The sequence below is a fragment of the Schistocerca cancellata genome, chromosome 5 (genome assembly GCF_023864275.1).
Source record: "Schistocerca cancellata isolate TAMUIC-IGC-003103 chromosome 5, iqSchCanc2.1, whole genome shotgun sequence".
Classification (NCBI taxonomy): Eukaryota; Metazoa; Arthropoda; class Insecta; order Orthoptera; family Acrididae; genus Schistocerca; species Schistocerca cancellata.
In genome coordinates, this window is record NC_064630.1 from 81,161,937 (window position 1) to 81,188,980 (window position 27,044).

The 27,044-nt window shown below is 36.6% G+C and overlaps 1 protein-coding gene across 1 annotated transcript in view; it reads left to right on the forward strand.

Annotated features, from left to right (window-relative positions):
* Positions 1–24,848, forward strand: part of LOC126187490 (uncharacterized) — a 1,186,162-nt gene extending 1,161,314 nt beyond the window's left edge. Inside the window, exon 15 of the mRNA XM_049928600.1 lies at positions 17,238–24,848. Coding sequence (XP_049784557.1) covers positions 17,238–17,268 — 31 coding nt within the window. The 3' untranslated portion in view covers positions 17,269–24,848. The remainder of the gene's footprint in view (positions 1–17,237) is intronic.
* Positions 24,849–27,044: the final 2,196 nt, after the last annotated feature.

Below are 27,044 nucleotides of genomic sequence, written 5' to 3' on the forward strand. Positions count from 1 at the left end.
CGACAGTCTTATACTGAATCCTCACTGAGTTGTTCTAAAAGTCACAATATAAATGGCCTGGTTGTCATGCGTAATGTTAAAGACCAAATCCAGAGACAATGATTGCAAACATTCTGCTGACCGCCTAGCGGAAATATGGCAAGCAGGCATGGCCTACAGTAAACTTTCCAGGCAGGGCCGCTCCATGAGAGAGGTAAACATGCAAACGCAGTACTTTGCCTGTGCCAATTGTGATAACAGATTGTGTGATCATAATCATTACAAGTAGTAACAAGCCTTAAGTGCAGAACTGATATTAATGAGTGAAAACCATTACACAGGCAATCAAGACAACTGAAAAATGCACAATAAAGGGAAACAAGTGACAGTGCTTTCACAAATCTGAACCATCATTTGACAAGTGTGACATTAAGTGAATAACTGTAAAATATGTTGACAGAGTAATTATGTAAAAATATCAAGAACAGTAATGTTACAAAAGATGTATTGTCATTGAACATGTACACGAGCTAAAGCGAACAAACTTGTTCTCATCATATGTTGTTAACAAAATTACAGGCAAGCTGTGTTAAACTTGCTACAATTATTTACAACAGTGGAGAATTAATGTCAGTGTTTACACAAAGCCATATCATCAGTAAGTTGATAAAGTGGTCAGCATAATATTTGGGCTTATTGATTCTGAATTTGGTCATTAAAATTTAATGCAACAGCCACACCATTTGTATCATGGCCATAGCACAACCTGGTGAGGATTTAGTATAGGAATGTTGCAGTGAGCATTGCTTATTGTATACATTAAGCGTAATTTCTTGTGTTGTTTAACTGCAAGCAAGCTGAAGATGTTCTTATAATTAAATCGACCATAACACAATAAATATGTAGTAATATATCTGAGATGGTTTTCATTAGTAATTAAAAATTAATGTCAACTATTATTCCTGCTAAATATTGGCAAGTTCAGGTAACGATGATGGAGATAAGTAGTGATCGTGCACCCTTCTCTTCAATCTAGACCATGAAGGCTTGTTGTTTTGGGGCTGACAGGATTTACGAGTGTGACACTCAGTTATGCAGTGACGTTTGCAGCTGTCACACGCTTATTTTTTGTCACATTCTTCTTCAGTGACTGTCCATCATGACCATTAAACACACACTTTTATCCACATTTTGACTTAGCGAATGATGTTTTAATGCTTTCCTGGAATGCGGTATAAGTCTTCGAAATGGTGCCTCTTGAAACACCAAACACTTCAGCTGCCTGGCTTACTGAAGCACCTGCCATACAAGCACCAACAATTTGCCCACATTTGAATTCACATAGCTTCGACATAATGTACTCACAACTACACAGAACACTGTTTTTTCCATGTCTGACACTTGAAAAATATTGAGGACAGTGCACAGGTGCCATTTATGGTCAAACACTGCAGCACAACCTGCAGGCGTGGCTGTCGAGCATCTGTGTTTATATTCAAGCAAGCATTTCTTATGGTGTTTCCACATTTTTGTCCAGCCCCTGTATTTGGGCAAGTGAACATGTCAAATGCTTATATCCTAGAACAGGGATACAACATGTGCTGAATTAGGAAAGTGGCTTTGCAGTTTGAGTTGATAACGTAACTTTTTATAAAGAATTCAAATGAATATGAACTACTTATGCAAATTTTATCCTGGCTGTATATTCAGAAATGTGAACATTAGAAAAGTAGCAAAATTAATTATGGCACAAAAAATATATGGATGGAATATATGAAAAATATCAGTGAAGGATGCTGAGGTATGGGAAATTTAAATGCACTATTTTCCACAACCTGAGAAAACATTTAATGACTCAAATGTTATCTTTCAAAGGTGAACTGTAACAAAAATGTAAATCACCTGGTGCAACAACATAAAATATGAAAATAAAGTTTAGATGAAGAATTTATGTTCAGGTTTAATGTACGTAATGGCTGTGTCCATTTAGTACAGAAAAAAGTAATATACTGAGTGTGATTAACATGAGCAGCAATAGACTCCAGTGATTGAGTAATGATGATTTTGATGTGTAAGAGTTGCTTAGAAAATGAATACTATTATTACAGAAAGATGCTTGAAACACAGGGAAGGTCAAGAGTGAGCTGTGAAGAAAAACGCCCAAAGGAGGAACTAGATAGGTTGAGGAGGGTGAAGGATAGTGGGGAATGGGAACTGGCAGTTGGCAAGAAGGCAGCTAGGAGGAGGTGGTATTCAGACAGTTATTCAGTGCGTGTATGCAATAGATTTGATCAACTGTCAGAGTTGAGTGGAGAGGAGCGTCTTGTAGCTGTAGATGTAGGGAACATGCAGCAGTCCTCAGCAGTTAGGAGGACTAGGTTAGTTGCAAAGTCAAACAGAAAGAAGAAGGTTCTGCTGCTAGGTAGCTCGCACGGTAATGGTGTGGGCCAGCAGTTGCGGAAAGTGTTGGGGAGTGAGTACCAGGTCACCAGCATTGTGAAGCCTAGTGCAGGGTTGGCTCAGGTGACTGACAGCATAGGGGAGTTATGTAGGAATTTTACAAAGGCAGATCAGGTAGTGATAGTGGGTGGAACAGGGAAGAGTCTCGATAGGGACGGGGAATACGATGTAGGTGGTGACCTGGTAAAGATAACTACTCAAACTGGTGGCACTAATGTGCGTTTCGTGTAACTGTTTCAGCATTATGAGCGGCCTCATCTTAATGCAGCCGTTAGGTGTGTTAACATGGGGCTGGAGAGGGCGCTGATGACAGAGGGCGTGGGTTACATTTCAGTGGTGCCAGCTGGGTCTGTCAGCAGATCAGCTTTCACTAGGCGTGGTATGCACCTCAATAAGTATGGGAAGGGGAGGCTGGCAAAGTTTATAGATGACAGTGTAGTGAGTAGCGGTGGGATCACTCGTGGAAAAATTCCTGTAGTAGTTGGTGTTAGAGGTGCACCTTTTTTAGCCTGAAGTCAGCTGATAGGTATATCGGCTTAAAGGAAGACCCTCTAAGATCTCACCTTCAGAGGATGTCATGTTTCCAAGTAGAGAAGGAATTGGCATATTTCATCAAAATATAAGAGGTATTAGAGATGAAGTTAGTGAACTGCTTACAGATGTTGACTCTGAAATTATTGGTACGTCGGAGCAACACTTAAATTATTTGGCAATTCAGAGGCTTCCTTTACCAGGATACAGATTAGCTGGCTGTTTTTCGAGGAGTTCCTTGTGGGGTGTGGGATTGGCTATGTAGGTAAAAAACAGTATTCCTTTTGAGTGTTGCTTGTGACGAATGTCAAGTGTAGCTGCCATCTTGAAGACATGTGATGCCGCCACTTACGGGAACAGGTTGAACTAAGTTTGTAAACAAGCGGGAAGGATGTATCTACACACTGGAACACTTTCACACATGCAGAATGAAAACTGTATTTTTACAAAAATAGTGTGAATTTCTTTTGGAGTGACCCTTGTATGTCTCATGAAATTATGCATTTCTATTTTAGTCCTAAGACATGCTTATGCTACATATATTACATTTTTATGCTTTTACAATTGTGAGTGTTGTTGGTAATGTAGAATGGGGCCCTTTTTTTTTAAATCTATTTTGCTGTTTTTCTTGTAGTTCGAAATTGCTTACAACCATTTGCAAAACTGTTTGATACTATAGCAGATTGTGGGTACACCTGTTTCTTATTTCTGGAATGGGTTTTAGATAGAGACTTTTATTCTCACAGTCATGTACTTAATTGTTCAGTCACATCATTTACCTGAAGATAGGAAAGGTGATACAGTGACTGATTACAGATTTCATTAAAAAAAGTTGTTGGAAATACTGGAGCCAAATTCAATTAATTTTCTGTTATGATGGTAGATATCTGTACTGCAGGAATTGAATTTCTTTTATTTTTATTTATTTTGCACCTTTTTTATCACATTCATTATGTAGGACTTGTCAAAATACAAGACAGTATAGAATTTTACATATTTACTTTCATGTACAAAGTATAGGCACAGACAAGTTGTAATATTACATCTAGATAGGTAACTTTCTTATCAACAAATTGAGGTGAATAGGGGAAGAAAAAGAGTATTCTACATAATTAATTATAAGAAAATGAAATTTTATGTACGTACTTAGGCTTACCATATGTCTGGGATTAGCCTGGGATGTACTGGTTCTTTAGTCCATCATTGTAAAAATGTGCTGGGTTTGATTTTTTAAAATCCTGGACATAAATGTTCAACATTGCATTTTTAAACATTCTCGTAAGGCCGTTCCTCTCTCAGCCGAACATGAAGCAAGCACTCATCAGTGGGAGGAGGAGGTGTGGTTCCACGAAAATTTTTCTTTTAGTCATTTGCAACATAACAGGGACAGTGTGTCACCTACAAGTTTTTGATCATTTTATCTGTATTTGATTTTTGTCTTGTCATTTAGCAATGGGCAAGAGAAAGTGTGTAATTTTAACCTATGACAGGAATACAAATTTTTGAAATTGTGTAATGGCAGCAACAATGAATGTGTTTATTGCACACTATGTACTGCAAAGTTTCCTGTTGCGTTTGAAGGATAGAGTGATATGAAAGACCATGTGCATACAGCTAAACTTAGGATTGCTATTAATCCTGCTCCTTCACAAAACAAGACATTTCTTAAAGCTGAAGATAACTGTGATCTGGAGCATGCCACTAAAGAGGCTACTTGTTCAAACCACACTGGTGGAAAGGAACACCATTTCCAAAAAATGTCATGCCTGGTGAAAAACACAACTGAATAAATAAAATTAATGTTTCAGTAAGCTGTTGTAACTAATTTCAAATATATTTACTGGGTCGGACCCAAAAAAATGTGTTAAGCCAATAATATGTTTACACACAGTTGAAAAGTTACTGAAATATCTTGGTTGTTTTTACTCAAGTATTACATATATTAGTTAAATAAGTGTAACAACATAGAATTTCATATCCACATATAAGGCACAAAAGATACATGATTACACATATTAATTAATAGGAGTACATTAGCAAAAAAGGAGTTTACCTAGAAATACTTTGATAGTTACAAATATCCATGTAAAGAGATCATTTGAGGCACCTACAGATTTGAGCTGTGTTCCAGATATTCATTAATGTTGTAGAAGCTGTTGATTGTTGGTAGATCTTTTTAGTTCTCCTCTGAGCATATTATTCTTTTGACCTTACCCAGCAAAGCAGTGTAGAAAATTTTTGGTCTTGATGTATTGATTTTGTGTGTATATTCCTATGAAAGTCATCCCCAGTTCTTGTTTGATAATTGTGGACCTCACTGTTTATAGCTGAAAGCCCTCAATGAGTCATAATGAAATATATTTTCAGATGTAAATATAGGTGGCAGTATCATGATATTTATTTCTTAAAAAACAAAAGCAAAATGAGGATAATGGAATGTAGTCCAACTAAATCAGGTGATGGTGGGGAATTAGATCAGGAGACTTGCGGTACATGTCTGTTAGAAGGGGGGCAAGTTCTTTCACATACTCTGCGTAGAATCGAATTGGTATCCTGTCAGGTCCAGTGGACTTTCCTCTGTTGAGTGATTTCAGCTGCTTTTCTATTCCTTGGACACTTTTACGAATAATAGTTATTGTGATCTGAGGTTTCTAATGCCACACTTGTCTTTTATAAACCAGTAATACCTTAACAGCTTCAGTCTGCTTTGAACACTACAGTTACAAAGGAGTCACTTATTATGTTAATAAATTGAGAGGCACTATTGTTAGCAGTACATTTATTAATTTTGTTAGAGATACCATCCATATCCCACCTCATTTTACTCTTTAGTTTATTGATAGCTCTTTGTACTTCTTTGGGTGTTACTGGATGTAGCTATTTTGTCTTTACACTTACTGGAATTTCTACCTTTATGTTTGGATTATAGTTATTTGTGATCAGGTTTTTATCTTCCTTAATGTAATGATAATAAATATTTTAGCTATTACAAATGGATTGACAACTTCATTTCTGTGTTTTATGGTGAACTAATTACTTGATGATCACATTTGCCTGCAAGGTTTCTTCATTGATTTATTTTTCCCCTTTCTAATGTATGAATCATTATATTGCTTTTTTGCACCTTCTATAGCTTCCCTGTACTTTTTCCTACAGCACTTCATGTGTGGTTTCAGAGCAGTTTTCTGTTTGCATCTTTATATAATATTCAGAGACTTTCTGATGACATTTTGATTTCGCTTGTTATTGATGCATTTAATTTCTTGTATATTTAGTTCTCTTCAGAGGAATCAGTTATCATAACGGTATTTATAATTAGACAAGAACATGTTGGATTTTACATCCACGGAAAGGTTTTATTGTCCCAATTTACATTTTTAACGTGACATTAAAGACCATAATGTTGCCATCATTAATTAATCTTCTCTCTACATATTTGTCATTGTTACATTTCATGTGTGATACCTCTGTGATATCTTTAAAGTTAGTGTAATTACTTAATGGTTTTGATTTATCAATGAATATTTGGTCAATAGTAGTTTCACTTTTGCTGCTATAGCTGATGGTATGTTGTAGATCATTGAAATACTTAGAAAGAAAACATTGAGGACGATTGAACAAAACAGGACTAAGATATAAGGAAGCAGGTATCGTGCACCACGTAACGTATTAATTTCTTTTCAGAACAGCATCATTTTTGTATTATACACTCCCTGCTTGCATCTTTCTGTGTATAAGGTAATAACTGCATGTTGTTTGATCACTGCATTTCTAAGAAAAAAGACGTACTATACATAGCTTATGATTAATCTTCCTTATCCAACATTTACGTCACAGGTGAGTATATTACCAGCTAGTTTATTGAAACACTTCAGACTTACCTATAGATGAATCATTGTTAAATTTCAGTGTAGCTACTCTGCAGCATTCTGCAGCAATATTTCCTTGTGTTTTGTCTAAGAAATTCAAGCTTTGTACTAGTTGGTTTGGCCTCTGTATCAACAATAGAGTTGTACTCTTCCTTCTCTTTGACCAGATTACATTTTCCTGAACAAGGACATTCATGTCCATTTCATAAGGGTTCTTCAGGCTGCAGAAAACAGTGTGATTTGTGATCACGTGTGTCCCTCAAGAATAAACATTGTTGAAGATATGTGATTTATTGAAATGCCTTCCATAGGTCGCACTTACAGTGTCTGTCCCTCTGCTGGTGCCAGTCACAGTATTGATATGAATTGCAATATTGTCATATGATAATGCAGGATGGATAAAGGCTCCCACTTCTGCGGATGAGGTGTCCATTATGGCGGCTTGTGGTCCACCTTACTGGACAAGTGCCCTTGGGGATCACCAAAGACCTTTATTTCCGATGTTAGGGCTGCAATCCCTTGACCGAGAGTGGCTCTTGCATGTTCTATCACATTAAATCTGGGTAGTGACCTGATCACTGAACCCTTGATGTTGACGTGTTGCAGCTATTTGTCTACTTGGCCTGCCTTGTGTGTGCAGGGATTATCATCCCATCACGTGAAACCCAAGTTCATAAGTGCCACAAGAAGTACATACATGCTTTTGCCGGAAGTAATTCCCATGTTCCAAAGCCCCATTTTACTCCAGTGAAGTACTTGCCGTGATATGCACCCTCCGAACATGATGTCACTGTAGACAAGAACACAGGCACCACCATATGAGGCTTGTGCAACACTGTTGGCGGGATTTTAATGTCTGACACCTGTGTGCCAGATGAACAGATGATGGAAATTGTTTTCTGGACTGTACTGTGACTTAGTCTTGAGTAGGACACTACCACGCTGCTCATAGAAATGCTCTTGGGAGCAAGACACCACATGCATCAGACTACCTAGTGCCTTTGTACAAGATAAATAAATCTGGTAGGGTCACCGAGCAAAGCAAATAATGCCCAATCTGATAAGAGATGTGTGACCCAGAGCCTGCCTCTGGGTATCTCGTTTTAACAAGTGCTGTGCTGGTTGGACAACTTTGTGCACTTGTAACAAGATAATGATCATTGCACTGAGTTATGGCATGTGATGATCCTTTGATTTTCCTACCTCTCAGAATCTGCTTCACGTTACTTGCAGCACACTTCATGCTCACTGTGACTGCCCCCTAATCTGTCAATGTTTCATCCGCAGATAATAACATGCCGTAGTTTTCACTGTGCCATCCTGCTTTCTTGTGACTTGAATACCTTGTGGCAAATGCACACTACATACAGTGATAACCACTATATCCAGTACTTCTGCTTGCTTAGAGTGTTGCAGATGCTCTACATGGTCTGTACTGACATGCTACATATATCACTTTTTTGTGTTATTGTGCTATAGTGTTGGTCACACAGTAGCCTATTGCCGTGATGGTATACATTTTTGTGTGTCTCAAAAGTCACTTACTTTATTGACATGAATGTATGACACTTGTTTGCAAATTTATCTTAACATTTATGATTTTTGCACTTTATTGTTAATAAGATTCCAATCATGGTATGGTATTGTCTCTATACCGTTCTCTGTTTCTGTTCCATTTTACAACAGTTGTTGTGTTTTAGGAGCCAACTGTTTCCTAATAAATCCAGCAGAAATATTGACGTAGTATTATTTGATAGGTTGTCAAAGGGCATTACCTATGCAGTATTGAAACTTCCTCTTATTAAGTATATATTATCTTTGGTATATGGTTCTTTCAGTTGTGTGACCCAACTGGAAAATGGATACCATCATATTTATCATTTTACTCTTGAACTATACTGATGTATTAGACATCATGTAAACATTCGTTACACATTTCGTGCTACAGTTCGTGTTTATTAAATTTGAAGCTTCACAATATTCTTTATGATTTTGTTTCCAGTGTTTAAAGATCCCTTGAAGTGCTCTTTTCAAGATGAAACACATGATAATCAAGTTTGTGGCTGTTCCTACCTTTTCCTTATGTTAATTATCGGAGATAAATACTAATAATTATTTGATTATGTGAGTTGTACTCGGGGACTGTGATAGGTTGCTTTTTTTTATGGGGGTGGGGTATCTGAGATGTTCCTAATCATCTCCTAATGTGGTTGTTGTTCTCTCAGGCCAGTATGGAGACTACTGATTCACAAGATTATCATTTTGGTTACAATCTCGCCTACTCCCACAGAGTTTGCTCCATCTCTTTTTCTTGTAGGAGCCTGTATCACGGAGGAGTAATATGTAATGACTCATAGCTAAGAAGACTTCAATTTAATTATGTTTCAGAGCTGGATTTTAACATGCTTGGTTGCTTTTGTTTGACTATAAACAGGTTAATGACAACTGTGTTGTGTCACACAGCTATTTACACATTATTAAGTATGGGAATATGCTCTGCATAGGTGTCAATTAAGCTTGTTGGTTTTACATAGTCTCCAGTCAAGTAACTTGATATTCAAACAGTCTCTGTTAACAAATTTTATAATTACTCTCTACAAGGATAAAAATTGATTCCTGTAGTTGAGTTGTGATCTATGTGTAGCACTGGGCGTGTCATCACATATCATGTGGTTCTGAATCATACATACACAGTGTCTGTGGTGATTCTTGACTACTGGTGTTGTTTCCCTTCAAAACAATGTTTGTCTTCACATCTGTCACTGGACAATCCACTTTTGTACCCTTAATCTAGCCCTCAGCAGCTACCGTCTGCTCACTGTCTTGAAGGACTTCCCGAACATACTGTGTTTGATTTGATTTGATTTGATTTATTTCGTGTTCCATAGGTCCAGCTGTGTTGGATACACAAGGACATGGAACAAGTCAGTTTTTTACAAGTACAATCTGATAATCTTATAGCATGTACAGAAATTTGAGTACATAATTATAAAAAAAATTATGCAGTAAATTCTTTGGACAGCAATACAGAAAAAGAAAATATATATTGTCTTAGAATCATTAAAACGCTACAGAAAACAGATACAGAGCACACACAGATACAGAGCTCAGGTTAAATAACATTCTTAGTGGCATTATATCAACTTGTGTTATATAATATTAAAATATTACAATTTATTTGGTTAAAAATTCATCTAGACTGTAAAAAGCTTTTTCTAGCAGAAATATTTTTAGTGCTTTCTTAAACTTACTCTTGTTATGAATCTCTGTCTTTATTTCGGGAGGAAGGGCATTGAAGAGTTTTGCTCCAGTGTAGTGGACACCCTTTTGTACCAAGCTCAAATTTCTCAGCTCGCTGCATATGTAATTCTTTCTCCGTGTGTTATGCTCATGATAATTACTGTTTGGTTGAAATATCTCTATATTTTTACAAACAAAACACATGAGAGAAAAAATATATTGGCATGTAGTTGTGTATATTTTAAGTTTATGAAAACTATTTCTACACGAGTCTCTTGGGCGCAGTCCACATATAATTCTTAAAGCTCGCTTCTGTGCAATGAACACTTTCCTTGCTAATGGTTTGTTGCCCCAAAAAATAATTCCTTACTCAGTGAGAGATTGAAAATAGCCATAGTATGCCACTTTTGCAGTGTTAGGTTCAACACAAGTAGTGACAACCTATAAAGCATAGGTAGCAGAGCTAAGCCTGTTACATAGATCAATAATATGTGAAGACCAGTTCATTTTCTTGTCAATGTGCACTCCAAGAAATTTTGTTGTTTCCATTCTTACTATTGGTTGATTACCACATGTCACACTTCTATCTCTCTCTCTCTCTCTCTCTCTCTCTCTCTCTCTCTCTCTCTCTCTCTCTTTCTGTTTTTGTACAGATTCGAATAAGGCTGTGGAGTCACAGGCTGCATTGACATAAATCGTAAATGGCATGACTACAGGCATACGATAGCTCATCAAGAGATATCTCTTGTATTGTGTATGTAACGACAGTCAAGGCAGTTGCCATATATGTTCGCTTATTCCAAAATTGGTGCTGCATTCCATGTGAATCTCAGGATTCTTGGTTATGGCAATTCCATATTCTCTTAGAATCAACAGAAATGTCCAAAGTAAATATGTGGATTCCCATCTCATGGTGGATGATTTTGTAACAACATAATACTCCAACAAACCATAAACATGCTTAATAAGCATCTGTGAAAATTTATATGAAGTGCTTAACTCAAAGCAACTTTTATTGTTGGGCACAAACATCAGTCAAGTGTGTATACATCATTGTCAGTCTCCTTAAAGATACCCCCAAGTGCATTCTTCAGTCGTGGCTTACATTAATGATATTTTTATTTATTTATCTTTAATCATTTTGTACAAGCAACCAGTAAAACACACACACACACACACACACACACACACACACACACATACACACACACAAACTATACTGCTTCTGGCATTTATTCTAACATTTCTTAAACTCTTTTATTTTTTTATTTCATTTTCACACATAACAATTATCCCTAAACTATATATCTGCTTTTGTAGTTGCAGGAACTTCAGATGACCTTTACTGTATTCTTTATTAAAATAGGCTGCATCATCTGTAAATAACTATGCCACTGCAGCTGACTTTGCAATTTTTTAATTCTTTTGAATGCATTACTCTAGAAATGGGGTCCATGAAACACAACGCAGATATCCTTGAAATCTGTTAACAATTCTGATGCTTGCAGCCGTAGTGAAATCAAACAGTGGAAAATTGGGGTGCAATAACACCATTCATTATGATAGAGTGCTGTTAACTACAGAAAGGAGGCACTGAACAACAGAAAGGCACAATTGTAGACTGCTGGATTTTTTAATCCAGCAGCCTACTTCTGCATGTGCTTGTCTGCTGTGCAGTGCCTCCTCTGTGCTGAATAGTGATCTGTATCACTAAACAGCTAAAACTGTACACAGTCCCAATTGCAGGTCTTCCAGGAGCAACAAAAATTTGTTATCCAGTATTTCATATAATTATTGGTCAAATTCAAAAAATTTAAACACTATAATCTTATTTTAAAAGCTTAGCACACTAACTTAAGTATTAAAATTAGGAACTGTGTGTATCTCTTGAGGCAACATAACTCATGGCATATAAAATTCACAGACTATATTCATACAGTAATTGAGGATGAGAGCACTTAGTGATTTACAACAAACTTCACACATAATTTCAAACCTCTACGGAACTTTATCTCAATACCACCTCCCACAAAATGAAAGGAACAAAGCTTGTCACTTACTACATTTTTGCTGTTGGTACAGTAAAACCTCAGCACCAGGCATGCCATTTTGTTTTATTTCTAGTTTACTCCTAACAGTATTTGCAAAACAGTTTGGAGACAGTATCCATATATATATAACTGATTGTACATGCAAAATTATGTTATTGTATGACACAAAGTTCAGGAGATATGGAATCACATTTCTTAAAACATAGTGTGAATTATTCAGTCTGTACTCATCCAATGATAACATGTGAAGCTGGTTTTAAAGATCGGACTTTGATTCTTTAAAGAACTGAGTTTGGGGGGATGGGGGTGGCAGCGGCTTATTGGTCTATTTTGATTCATGTTGTTAAACATAGTAAAATAAATGTCTAAGTGGGAAGAAAATGTGTATTTTCTGATCACCTTCTCGCTATTTTAGGATCAATTAAGTTAGTGTCTATCCAGTATCAAAGAATTTTACTAAGAGAATTTCACTTCATGTGTGACCATTTATGCATATTTCTGGGAACTGTAAATCTGCATAATTAGTCAAGAAGTGCATAATATGAGTTTTGTGATGTGAATTAATGTGCTGATTGTGAGGAAATTGTTTACATTTTCAACTGATTTAATGCCTGTGTGCTGTGCCAAAAGTCTAAATCCCCTTATCACAATGCTGTTGTAGTAAACAAACATTATAGTTGTGAAGAAAATTGGGTACGTCTGTTGTACCCCTTTATGCAGGTTAATCACCGAAAGGAACTAAGAAATACTACTGTATTTGATATTACTCTAATCCGAATTTGTCCTTATTCTTCTGAAATAGGTATGTTAATTTGGCTGCATGCTTTCTCTGTACGTAAAATAGGTAAAGGCTACCACTAACCTACAGTGGATTGTTGCACAGAGCACAGAAACATGCAACATAAAACAGCACTCACACTAGCTTTTGAGCACTAGTTCTTTTTCCAGCAGAAGTCTAGCCTCGACCAGTGGAGTGTGCGTATAGCTGCCTGCATGGTTGTATGTGAGACTTTGTTTACTTTTTCTAGAAAAAGAGTTAGTGCTTGAAAGCTAGTGTAAATGTTGTTCTTCTTATAGTGTTATTGTGCTCCATGCATTGATCCTCTATAGGCGAATAGTTGCCTTTCCCTTATTTTATATTTTGCTCTATCTGGGAATTTCCATTTTCTAAAGTAGAAAACAAACACATATTGGATAGGGGTGGGAGAAAGTGTAGTGCTGCTTGTGGGAGAATGGACAGGTGTAGTGGGGATGTGGTGGGGCTGGGAAGTTTGAGGAAGGGCAGGGAGCAGAAAAGGAGAAAATAGGGGAGGGGAAAAAGATTAGTGGATGCGTTGGTAGAAAAGGAGGCTGAGTAGTGCTGATGTGGGGGCAGGGAAGATAGGTTGGTGAAGATGGTCGATGCAGGACAGCGACTAGTGTAGGTTGAGGCCAGGGCCATTATAGGAATGCAGGATAGATTGCAGCGAGAGTTCCCACCTGCACAGTTTAGAAAAGCTGGTGTTGGTATGAAGTATCCAGATGCCACAGGCTGTGAAGCAGTTGTTAAAGTGAAGCGCGTTGTGTTGGGCAGCATGTTCAGCAACTTGGATCATCCAGCTGCCTCTTGGCCACATTTTCTTGGTCAGACAACTTCTTAGTTGTCATAACGGTGTAGGAAGCAGCAGAGAGATTGCAGCTTAATTTGTAGATCACGTGACTGCTTTCACAGGTTGCTCTGCCTTTGGTGGGACAGGTGATGCTTGTGACAGGACTGGAGTAGGTGGTGGTGGAATGATATATGGGTCAGGTCTTGCATCTAGGTCTATTGCAGGTATATGAGCCATGAGGAAAGGGGTTGGAAGCAGGGGCAGTGTAGAGATGGACAACAATATAGTGTATGTACAGTCGATGGTGGATTACCGCTGTGGGAGGTTAGCAGGTAGGATATTTCTCGTTTCAGGGCACAGTGAGTGGTAGTCGAAACTCTGGTGGAGAATGTGATTTGGTTGCTCCAGTTCTGGGTGATACTTAGTCATGAGGGGAATGCTTCTTTGTGCCTAGATGGTGAGAATGTTGGAGGTGATACGTGACTGGAGAGACAAGGACTTCTCCATATGGAATGGTGGCAGGTGGTGAAGTTCAATTATTGCAGATGATTGGTTGGCTTGATATGAATTGTGGCACTGATGTAGCCATCTTAGAGATGAAGGTCAACATCGAGGAAGGTGGCTTGTGTGGTTGAGTTGGACAAGGTGAAGCAGATGGGACAGAAGGTGCTGAAGTTCTGGAGGAAAGTTGACAGGGTGTTGCCATTGTCAGTCAAAAAGAAATGGCTCTGAGCACTATGGGACTTAACATCTGAGGTCATCAGTCCCCTAGAACTTAGAACTACTTAAACCTAACTAACCTAAGAACATCACACACTTCCATGCACGAGGCAGGATTCGAACCTGCGACCGTAACGGTCACGCGGTTCCAGACTGTAGCGCCTAGAACCGCCACTCCGGCCGGCCCATTGTCAGTCCAGATCAGGAAGATGCTATAAATGAATCTCAACCAGGTGAGGGGTTTGGGATTGTGGGTGGTTAGTAAGGATTCCTCTAGATGACCTAGAATAGGGTGGCAGAGGATGGTGCCATCCTGTTGCTGATTGCTGTTCCACACACTTGTCTGTAGGTGATACTATCAACAGTGAAGTAATTGTGGTAGAGGATATAATTGGTTATGGTGATCAGGAAGGAGGTTGTATGTTTGGAGTAAGTCGGCCATTGGGAAAGGTAATGTTCAGTAGTGGCAAGGCCATGGGCATTGGGGATGTTAATGTGTAGTGGGAGGTGGCATTAGTAAGTGATGAATGAGGCACTGTATGGTAAACAGACAGGAACACCTTCCTCAATGTTGACCTCCACCTCAAAGATGGCTACATCAGTACCTCCATACAAATCAAGCCAAGCAACCACTAGCAATACCTCCACTTCGACAGCTGCCATCCATTCCATACTGAGAAGTCCCTCCCATACAGCCTAGCCAACTGTGGTCTTTGCATCTGTAATGATGAGCAGTTCCTCTACAGATATACCAAAAGTTTCACTTAGGCCTTCACAGTCCGAAATTACCCTCCCAACCTTGTACAGAAATGCATCTCCTGACCCTTGTCTCTCTAGTCACCTCCCACCTTACACATTCCCATTGCCCAGCTACAAAGGAACAATTCCCTCATGACTATGTACCACAAAGTACTGGAGCAACTGAGTCACATTCTCCACCATGTTTTGACTACCTCTTGTTGCGTCCTGAGATGAGGAATATCATACCTGCTATCCTTCCCACCCCTCGCACAGTGGTATTCCGCCACCCACCAAACCTGCAAAATATGCTTGCCTGTCCCAATGCCACCCTTGCTCCCAAACTCTTGCCTCACAGATCATATCTCTGCAATCAACCTAGATGAAAGAACTGTCCCTTACATCGTCCCACCACCACCTACTCCAGTGCAGTCCCTGGCATCGCCTAACCCATCAAAGGCAGGGCAAACTGTGGAAACAGTCATGTGATGTACAAACTAAGTGCAGCCACTGTGCTGCTTTTATGTAGATATGACGACCAAAAAATTACCTGTTGGCATGAATGGCCACCAAGTAGCTATGGCCAAGAGACAGTTGGGCCACCCGGTTGCTGACCATACTGCCCAAAACAACATGCTGCACTTCAGTGACTGCTTCACGGCCTGCACCATCTGCATCCTTTGTACCAACACCAGCTTTTGCAAAGTGTGCAGTTGGAAAAACTCCCTGCGGTATATCCTACATTTACATAACCCCACTGGCCTTAACTTTGACTAAACCCTGTCCTCCACCTATCTAACCCTTGCCCCTGCTCTCATTCCAGCACTACACAGCCTTCTATTTCACCGACACTCCCACTAGTCTGTTTTCTCTTCTTTAAATCTCTCCTTACCCTCTCCCCCCTCCCTCCCTCACAAATTTCCTGACTACATTTAACAGCCCTACCGTGTTCTCACCATGTCCATGCCTGGTCCCATTGCGTTTATGATCCTGTGTCTATCTTCAGATCATTAAGAAAGTCGATTAGCTCCTCATAGAACGTATTACTGAAAAAACTACAGTATGAGATGTAATAAATAATGCATCCACTTAAATGGTCAGTTGTTTCAAGGGACATCTGTGATACCTAACATAGTATCCCATAATGGTTTCATTTTTATGTATTGAGATTGCGGTCTACGTATCAATAGTACTCTTACTTTCAAATGTAAATAATGATGTAACTTTTATGGAAAAGGTAGTCATCTGTCTATTTTAGGTAGCAGATCTTACTTGTGAATTTGCACATCTGTTCTTTTTTAGATCAGCCTGATGGTTGTAATGATTAAAAATAGTTATTGAATGGAATAAAAAAAAATTTCATCAAAGGCCTGTTTGGTTTCCATGATCTTATAAATTGTCTTAGACATAATTTTTCTGCAGGTGGCATGGACTTAAGTGTAATTGTCTCCATTACCTAAGCCCCAAAAACTAAGTATTTATTGTTCATCTGCTGCTTCATGCTTACTGTTCCTGTGAGTTGTCGAATGAATACATTGTCCATGTATTTAAAAAGTGCGCAGTGTTTTGTGTTATATCGCAAACAGCAATTTACTGACACAAAATTTAGATAATTCATTATTTTTGTTTACTGTGATACTAGAGCTCCCCAACACAGTTTTTATTAATTCTATTATCTCAAGACTTATTAGTGATTATCACATTTAGAGAGCTTTAAATTCATTTCCTGTATTTGTGAATGTTGTGAGACTTTTTTGGCGTGTGGATAATTCTTTATAGGCCATCAGAAAGTTAATGTTTGTTCATGATAATCTGTAAAAGCAGGGGAAGGAATAAAAAATCTGGACTGACTTGTTTCCATACACGTATTTGTTTAGCAAAGAAAAAGTATAAATTACAGCTTACAACATAACATTTAATGTCAGAAGTAATGTGCCACCATTATTCTTTGATAAGACATTGTACTAATTTTAGATTACAACCCTTCTGGAAGTAATAAAAACCTGTACTATTGCATTAGCAAGATTCCCATGTGTTAATAATATATTTCACTGTTTCAGGAACAACATAAGAAGCACCAGATACTGCTGAACAACCTCAAAGAAGACCGTTATAATATACATAGTAATAAAATCAAAATTTGTAATGTTAAGCAAGATATTGGTGTGTGAAGCATAATAGATATCGCAAACCACACTGGAATCATGGGTGGATGGTGAAATTTGTGAATTTTTTTATGCATACATCAGAGTAAATAATAGTTTATACACAGTTTATGATTTCAGGGAAGTGATTCTAAACACTCAGGGATTTCTGTGTAGTTAAGAAGGAAAGTTTGGTTGATATTGGCCAGTTTTTGCAACATTGTTTTGTAGGCAACATGTATGACAATTGAACATATAAAAACTTATAACTTTAAATTCTGTACAGCCTTAAATTCAAACGTGAGCTGGATTCATCATGATAATGCAGATACTTTGAAAAATGAAACTCCATATTCTGGAAATGCATAAACGAGGTACATCCGTTTCAAAATTTTAGTAAGCATTACATGCCATGATATTTTTATTAGGGGGAACATATCTGGGGCCACAAATTTGATTATTGCTTCCTCTTTCTACTATCTTTCGTCCCTGAGTAGGTAGTACATTGACTTCATTTTTATAGAAAAGGCTAAAATGTTTACAAAAAGTATCAGCTCAGTATTTTTGAAGTAAGTGGGCTTTGTAATCCCACATTGACTGCATACCTGACTGACACTGAACATTTATTAAAATGAGTTGACTTAATATACATACATTGGATATGAGTAACTGTTATAGTTTGTTAGTAAAAACCTAACCCAAAAAGGAGAAAAGAGAAATAACATTATATCATTATATATCTGCTCAATGTCATTATTTACTATATAGCACAGCTTATCTCCTCTATCTTTGCAAGAGGAAAGAACTGGTGCAAAAGACTTTGCATTTTTATGTTATTTTTGTAGTATGGAATTTTGTACTTTGCATAAGTGTTTTAGTTTTGGGAATTACCTTTTTACTCTCATGTATGCATTAGAATGAAACATCTTTGTACCTGACTTGAATTTTCTCATACATTGTAGACTGTTAAAAGCGAACTGAAATTTTTGGTGTTATTTCACCAACCATCCGACTGAATATTTCATATATAAATTAAGACAGCACTATGCGCAATATATTCCACAATTTATATATTTCGATACACATGTTTAGAACCATTCAGTCTGTCCATATAATCATCAGATCTCAATTTGAAGAACTCACTTAAAACCATGTTCCTGTCATGTTTCCCTTGTTACTGTCCTGAGGAAAATTCTTTTAGCATTGTGCACTGAGGTACTGAGTTTTATGTTATACCCGATGACATGTAAATGATATATTTGTTAAAAATAATTTGTGTATCATTGAGAGAATCAACTAGTCAGTGTGAAAGTACTTTGTAATGCAGAAACAGAAAAGTCAATGAAGTGCCTTCTGATTGCAGAAGAATAGTTTTAGTATGTATGACTTTGTTTTCCACCCAGAAACTCCAGCTTTGCTGTTCATCATACAGTCAGTACTATACCACCATGGAAACTTCAGTGCCCCTACCTTGCTTAATGAAGAACAACTCCTCAGAGATTACCAGCAAGATCCTATAGTGTGTGTGCCAAGTTAAGAAAAACTGATCAGTGTTGTTTAGTGGTCCTACCTGCAAGTTAAGTACAATGACTTCACACATAAATATCCCAGACTTGAGTTGTGTACCTCCTGTCCTAAGTGACTAAAAAGACTGTGGTAGTGAAGTGTGAGTGAGTGAAATTGTTTTAATTGCACTGGAAACATTTTATTTAAAGGGCAATGAATATACTAACTGCTCAATATGATCGACATAGACTGATTTCAAAAAGACTGAAAATGATAATATTTAACACAGCAGCAAATGTATAGTGAGCTTTTTGCTCTGTGTATTCAAAAAGTTGCATTTGATTTGGTTGGAGTCAGAGGCTAGTGGTTAATTTACTGTTTAAGAGATTTTTACAAGAGAACTTTTATACAATGGAGATTATAGTACATCGTATAATACCTCACTGTGCAATACATTAAAGTGATGCTTGTGAAAAGGAAGCAGTAAGTTTCATTCTTGTCTTTTATGTCAGCTGTTATGCTGCTTTATACACGTGTTCTTTTTGTATAAACTGAAACTGCCTAAATTTGATAGTAGTTGTATGACTGACATAGCATCAGACAATTCTTGTAATGTAACTTACGGCCTTGCCTCATCCCGTGTCAGTGCTTTGTGTTCTTGGACATTCACCTTGTTGATTATTCACAAGCTGTTGATAATAAATTCTGGATTATAATAATTTGTGTCTGAAAAGATCTATCCTTCATAATGGAATTGTAGTTGTCTATATGAATATCTAAAATTTGTAATGATTGTTTGCTGATTTACCTAAAGAAAATGAACAAAGGACAACAGTTATGGGTGCATTTAGTTGTTTTATGCACTTACCCCTAACTACAGATGTAATAGCTCTCAAATGGCACATAACCATACAGCTGTAAAGTATTTTGGACCATTGCATGACTGTGTGGGTGAACGTACTAAGGGCAATTGTAATTAAAACACAAAAAATAACTTTCTTGGTGTACATTGTAAGTAATCATATTGTCTCAAATTTTGACTGGAAGTTATTTTCACATTCATGTCATGTGGATTATGTAAATTGTATTGTCAAGATATAATTTAGAAATTTGATTTTTATGTTTCTCTGTATTCAGAAATTGCAAAAATGTGATTATTTAATGTACAGGAATATTTAAAAATTTAAATTTGCTATTTGTCGTGGGTAAACTGACTGTGTGCCTTCCAGTAAATGTTCAATTATTTTCAAATGACTCAGTGCTTGGATGACTAAATAGTATTTACTCATCTTGAAAAATCATAAACAGAGGAATAATTGCATGAGAGAGACTTTGTGAATCCTTTTTGTTTTATTGTTGAGTGTGAGTAATGATATGTAATTGTAATGTGACATTTTTCTAGTATATTAAAGCTTCTGACTCCTAGCCACAAAATCAAATTGCTTTGTTAAATGGAAAAAATCATTAATATTAAGACTGTTATAATTACTGTTAAAAAGTCTGAATAATAAATAAAATTTTATACCATTGACCATCATATTGGATTTTAAAACATTCTCTATACGTTGACATTAATGTATAAAATTGAGATATCTGATAATTTTTTAATGGACTGTGATGTAACAACTGACATCCTCTTTACGTCATAAGTTTGAAATGCAGATGTATATTTCACATGAGGCCACATTCTACTAGCTACCTTCGGGTTCAGATTCCTGGTGTGATGATGTAATTGTCATTCCCTGGATAGATCTGAATTTTTTGATTCAAATTTTCTTACTATTGAAGGAAATACAGTGCCCATTTGTATAATGGGAAAAAAATATTTTGACTGTTGGACAGCAGATGAAGTTTAATGGATCTTTCTTAAAATTTTTAAAGGAATGAACAGTTCACAGATTGTGTAAAATATTTCCTTTAGTACTCTTTTGTTTTGAACTAAATAGTGGCATAAAGTTGTATTTGTTATGCAAATGTGTGTGTGTGTGTTTTTTTACTGTATCAGGAACAACATCAATACAGGAATGATGATTTCAGTAAGTTATTGACTATATCGCATTCAAACATTATCATCTTCAGTATTGATATTGATGTGTGGTGAATTCACAAAGAGACAGATGAATTAGATAGTATTTAGCTTTGGGAAGTGCAACTCCTGAAACATCTGATAGACACACATAAAAGTACATACAGCCATCACTGTTAGCTTTTGGAACCACAGCTTCCTTCTTAAGAACAGGAAAAAAGGAAAAGCTGAGTGATGTTGGAGAGACGGTTCTTTTCTTTTCTTTGGGGTGGGAGAAATCACAACCCAGATCAATGTCTGTTAAGGAAAGGAAGCAGCAGTGAAGAAACAGGTATCTGAAAACATATGGTTCTGAAGAGTAGGGGTAATTTCTTTTTAACAATGTAGTAAAAGACAGATTGCTACTTACCATAAAAAAGATACATCAAGTTGCAGACAGGCACAATTACGACATTCATGTATAGCTTTCAGCCACAGCCTTCATCAGTAAAACAAACAAACAAACACACACACACACACACACACACACACACACACACACACACGCCGATTCAGGCCTGAGATGCCTTAGTTGGCGGTCGTGTGTGTGTGTGATGTGTGCTTGCTTTTGGTGTGTGTGTGTGTGTGTGTGTGTGTGTGTGTGTTTTCTTATTGATGAAGGCTGTGGCCAAAAGCTACATGTAAGTGTATTTTAATTGTGCCTGTCTGCTACTTGATGTGTCTTCTTTACAGTAAGCAGCAATCTGTCTTTTCGTACATTGTTGATGTTCTTACCTGGAGTTTTCATCGTTTGGTAATTTCTTTTTTATTTCCATGTGCGTCTATTCACCAACTTAAGAGTTACACCTCCTGAAGTTAAGTGATAGTCACCTGCCTCTTTGTGAATTTGTTAAATCTCTATATGGAATTTTCTTGTTTATAGTATTTTAATATAAGATATGTATTTTCTTTCTTCATATCAATTCATCTGTATTTAGTGTCGTTGACTTGTTGAGGGGGGAAAAATTATCACTTGCCCCTTTTTAAAATTCATATTAAGTTTTCAGCAAATATGAAGTGCAGAATTTTTTTCTTAAGATCGTAGTTCTGTATATCCACATTATTGTGGTTTGTATAAATTTACGAAGCTTGTTTACGTTATGAAGAAGTCTTGGAAACATTTCTGGGTAAGTAATTTCTTTTGACCAGTTGAATACGTGTGTGTGTGTGTGTGTGTGTGTGTGTGTGTGTAACACTTTCAGTAAATGACGAAGACAACATTGTGGAATTAGCCCCAACAATATTTTTTATGTGACATAAAGTACACCTATTGCATTAATTGTAGGTAGCAAATATACTAAATTGTGTCTTGTTTTGCTTAACTCTATACTAAAACTGAAACAATTTCCTTGTTGTAATGTCTTCAGCCTCCAATAGGTATAATTTTTTGAGTGCTTAAATAGTGTGGCAGAAGTTCAATCTTCAGTAACTGATTACTATGTTTCATCCTGATAATACCCACATTGACATTTTAGTATATGGTGCATCCTCTCTAGTTCTCTGAAGAGAATGCTGTTATTAGCTGTAGTGTTGTTTTAAGCATTCTTTACTTATTATTGTGCTGCTTTTCTCTCTTATTTTGAGAGAATAAGTACTGTTAGCTTAAAAATTGTTGGTCAGCTTTATGAGTCTACATATATTAGCTGTGTTATTACAGTCCTATATATAAGTCATATAATGACTGTATTATTTGCTACTTCCAGAGTCTATTAACATTCCTTCAGAAGAGATTGCTGCCTTTTGGTTCTGTCTTCATTAATTCTTACATTGTGTTGAAATAATTAATGCAACCCTTTTGTATGCCAGTGAGTGCATTATGCAGTTGTCACATGCTGTCATGGTATTCTTGCTGTATTGAACTACTAAGTGCACCAACAAAAAACCATGAATGCCAGGTCCAACATAATTATACTATTTGTCCTTTGAATAGTAAAATGTTATTGCCTGGGTCTCCTGTCTCCCTTACCAGTAGTGTGCAACTTGTCCATCAATTATTGGACAATCGTCAGGTTGTCTAAGGAATATCATGGTTGTTTAAGCAACACTTAAAACCTATTCTGTTCATGTCATATATAAAATTTCCTTATGTCAGTAACTGAGTGTGTTTTGAAACTAATGTTTTTGTGTGTTCCCATGTGTCCATCTTTTGCTCTATTTTTCATTGTAAATTGAATTACTTTTGTAAAGTATCACATGATTCATAAGTTGCAGAGGCTTATTGGAAGTACATTTTGCACATGGATTTAGTCCTTGTATGTAACAGTGGATAAGATTAGTAGATGAAAAGAGAAACACAGGACACAATTTCTGCCACATCTTTCTAAACTTTTTGATTGATGATTCATACTGCTTTTAAACCTTACTTAAGTTGTTATGTTTGACTTTTAGTGTAATGTGATAAGTTTATTTTGTTATTGGCTTGCTGATCTGCCCATATTGGTTACTGCTTATTTTGGACTGCCAAGATATTACCTGTGCTCTACTAGGATTAATTTTCTCCCTTAAAATCTATAAATTATGTGTAATCTTCCTTTCCAAATATGTCCACAATAGTGACATAGTGCATGTTACATTTTATGGCACATAGAGGATTACTTTAGGACTTTTTTTAAAAGTATTTTGTTGTTGTAGTTGATGCCATTCATACAATTAACTAAACTACTGTAGTCTCTGGTGATATGCTATGTGCTACTTAACTCTTAATTGGTCGATCACTTCTGATTACTTAGGTACATACTTCTTGTCTGCTATAACAATTTTTGTTTTTATACAAATGTGTGTTTTGCAAAAAAAGTGTCTTTGTCTACAAAGAACTCAATCACCACTCAGTGACATTACTGCATGTTACATGCATTACATGGTTTTTAAATTATTTATACAGGTGATAGGAATTTAGTAAATGCATAATGCATAGTTTTGTTATAAACTGATGTCCATTGCTAGTGTGTAAATTTCAGTCGTGTAACCTTTGCTAGAAAATGCTGACATATGGTTCGCATTTTTGATATTTAGTTTTGTATAGTTTTGATAAAATTTACACAGAAATTAAAGTTTTCCTATTGTAAACGCAGCTGAAATATTTTTGTAACATAAATTTAACATGACTGTCCATAAGATCAAAGTTAAAGGTTGATTCTGAGAGGCCTCATGTCAAATATACACATTTTACATCACTAGCATCTCAGGCTGGGATTTCAGCTTGCTTGTGTAGTCTGTGAGTTCAGTGATCAGATATAGATGCTACTTGTAGCTACTGGGTGATGGGCTATTCATCTTGCTTTTGTATTATAAACTGTTTGTGGTCATGCCCTTGCATTTTCTCATCAGTTAGCATACCAAAAAAAGAGCACAAAAGCTTAAGCTTGATTAGAAAGATATTATCAGTTTATTTTGCTTGTAGAGAAGATATGTTGTGTACAAAAAATGTAGATATGTAAATTGATAACTCATAAGACCGATAAATGTAAATGCTGTATAATCTTTCTATAGGCTAAGAGATATATTAGAATGGAATTCTGTCCAAGATATCCTAACTTTTTTAGGCGTGATGCCAGGAACATTTTATTGGAAGCTTCTCTGGAAAAAAAGAATACTGGAAAACATTATCTGAAACATTTCTGATGCATGCTGTATTTTATGTCTGTTACATTTTCCACGGTGACTGTTTAATTCTTGTTAATCTGTGTACTGTAATTGTATGAGTACTGGTATATATAAGACTGATAAAGAACTTTATAGATATTAACACTGTTTGTAAATAACATAGTAGTTCTGTGTAGGACAAAGTTTGACATGTATAATACAGTGGCCAATATTGGTTTCTTATGATTGTCATTAAATTGTGATTGTAGTTCCCTTTATTCCTATGAAACATTCCCCATGAAATCATTTCTTTTTCATTGCAGATGTTGAATATGTAGTTCACAAACTTTAATAAAACTTCCAGAAATTAATAATATGTATTTATAACAGAACTACGTATCATTTTTTGCAGGATGAGAGTCCTCAGTATTCAGGAACACAATTGTAATGTTACCACAATGATATGAAACTGAATATGCTGGCTGTTCAGAATTGTAGGTTATATGGAGAGCTTCTGATACAGGCTTTTGGTGTTACAGATGGTTCAATAATACGTGGAAACTGTGCTTCTCTAAATTATGTCTGTTTACACTCCTAAAGAGGATGAATCTTTTTCACATAAATCGTTATCTCACTTATTCACCATTTCAGTAATTTGATTAACTTGAATAAAAAATATTGTCATGTTTAAATTGTTTCTGCAAGCTCAGAAGAAATAAAATCAGATGGAATTATTTTCAGACAATGAAATGGCTGGTTTTGGGTCTCAGTGTGTTCTTTGCCATTCAGCAGTCCTATTGAGACACTGCTTGATTCCAGATCTTAGTTTTTTGTTCACCATTTGGCTTTGCTCTTCTGCTGGTGTGTGTGTGTTCTATATTCTGCAAAACCACTGTCAAGTGCACAGCAGAGGGTACGTTCCATTGTATGAGTTATTAGGCTTTCTTCTCGTTCACGCGTGGAGCACTGGAAGAATGATTGTTTAAATGCCTGTGTGCATGCTGTAATTAATCCAATCTTTCCTCCTGAACCCTATGTGAGCAGTATGTAAGGGGTTGTAATATATTTCTACAGTCCATGTTTAAAACTGGTTCTTGAAATTTTGCAAGTAGGCTTTCTTGGGGTAATTTACATCTGTCTTCAAGAGTTTGCCAGTTCAGTTTCTTCTGCATCTTTTAACTAACTCTCTCCCTTGGGTCAAACAAACCTGTGACCATTTGTGCTGTCCTTTATATATGTTAAATATCCCCTGTTAAGACCTATTTGTAATGTGTCCCACACACTAGAGCAATATTCTAGAATCAGTCATACAAGTGATTTGTGAGCAATCTCCTTTGTAGACTGATTACACTTCCCCAGTATTCTATCAACAAACCAAAGTCTACCACCTGCTTTACTCATCAATGAGCCTATGTGATCATTCCATTTTGTATCCCTACAAAGTGTTACACCCAGGTATTTGTACGAGTTGACCGATTCCACTCACTAATGTTATAGCCATAGCATACTATGTTTTTTCATTTTGTGAAGTGCCTAACTTTACATTGCTGAACATTTAAAGAAAGTTTTTACTACTTTAAAATGATACCAAGATCTGACGGAATATGTAAGCAGCTTCTTTCAGACAGTAATTCATCACAGATAATTGCATCTTCTACAAAAAGCCTGAGGCTACTGTTAATATTGTCCACAGGGTCATTAATATACAACATGAACAGCAAGGATCCCAACACACTACCCTGGAGCACGTTTGAAGTTACTTCTACCTCTCTCGATGACTCTCCATTCAAAATAACTTGCTATGTCCTCCCTACCAAAAAATCCTCAGTCCAGCCACAGATTTCACTTGATACCTCATATGTTCATACTTTTGGCAATAAGTGCAGATGTGGTACTGAGTGAAATGGTTTTCAAAAGTCAGTAAATACTGCATCTACCTGACTGCCTTGATCCAAAACTTTCATTCCACCAAGAGAAAAAAGTGTGAGTTGGGTTCTGCATGATCAGTGTTTTCGTAGTCCGTGCTGGTTGGCATAGAGGAGGTAACTCTGTTTGATACCTTATTCTGTTTGAGCTCAGAATATGTTCTACAATTCTACAAAAAATTGACATCAAGGATATTGGGCATTAGTTGTGTGCATCACTTGTACTACTCTTTTTGTAAACAGGTATGACCTGAATTTTCTTCCAACTACTGGGCATAATTTTGTGTTCTGAGTTCAACTGTTTCTCAACACCACTGATACTAACACTTACGTCACTTATCTTTTCAGTGGCATGAGGGTTAATTTGGAACAATTCTCCTGGGTTTTCCTTTGCAAAAGAACATTTGAAAACGGAGTTAAGCATTTCAGCTGTTGCTTTGCTACCCTCAATTTCAGTTCCTGTCTAATTCACAAATGACTGGATGCTAACCTTGGTGCCACTGCTTTTACATGTGACTTTAATTTCTTTGGATTTTATGAAAGATTATTTGACAGTATTCTGCTATTGTAATCACTAAAGACTTAATGCAGTGCTTTTTTTGACAGCAAAACGCTTTTCATCATCATATCTCTATCTATAATCCT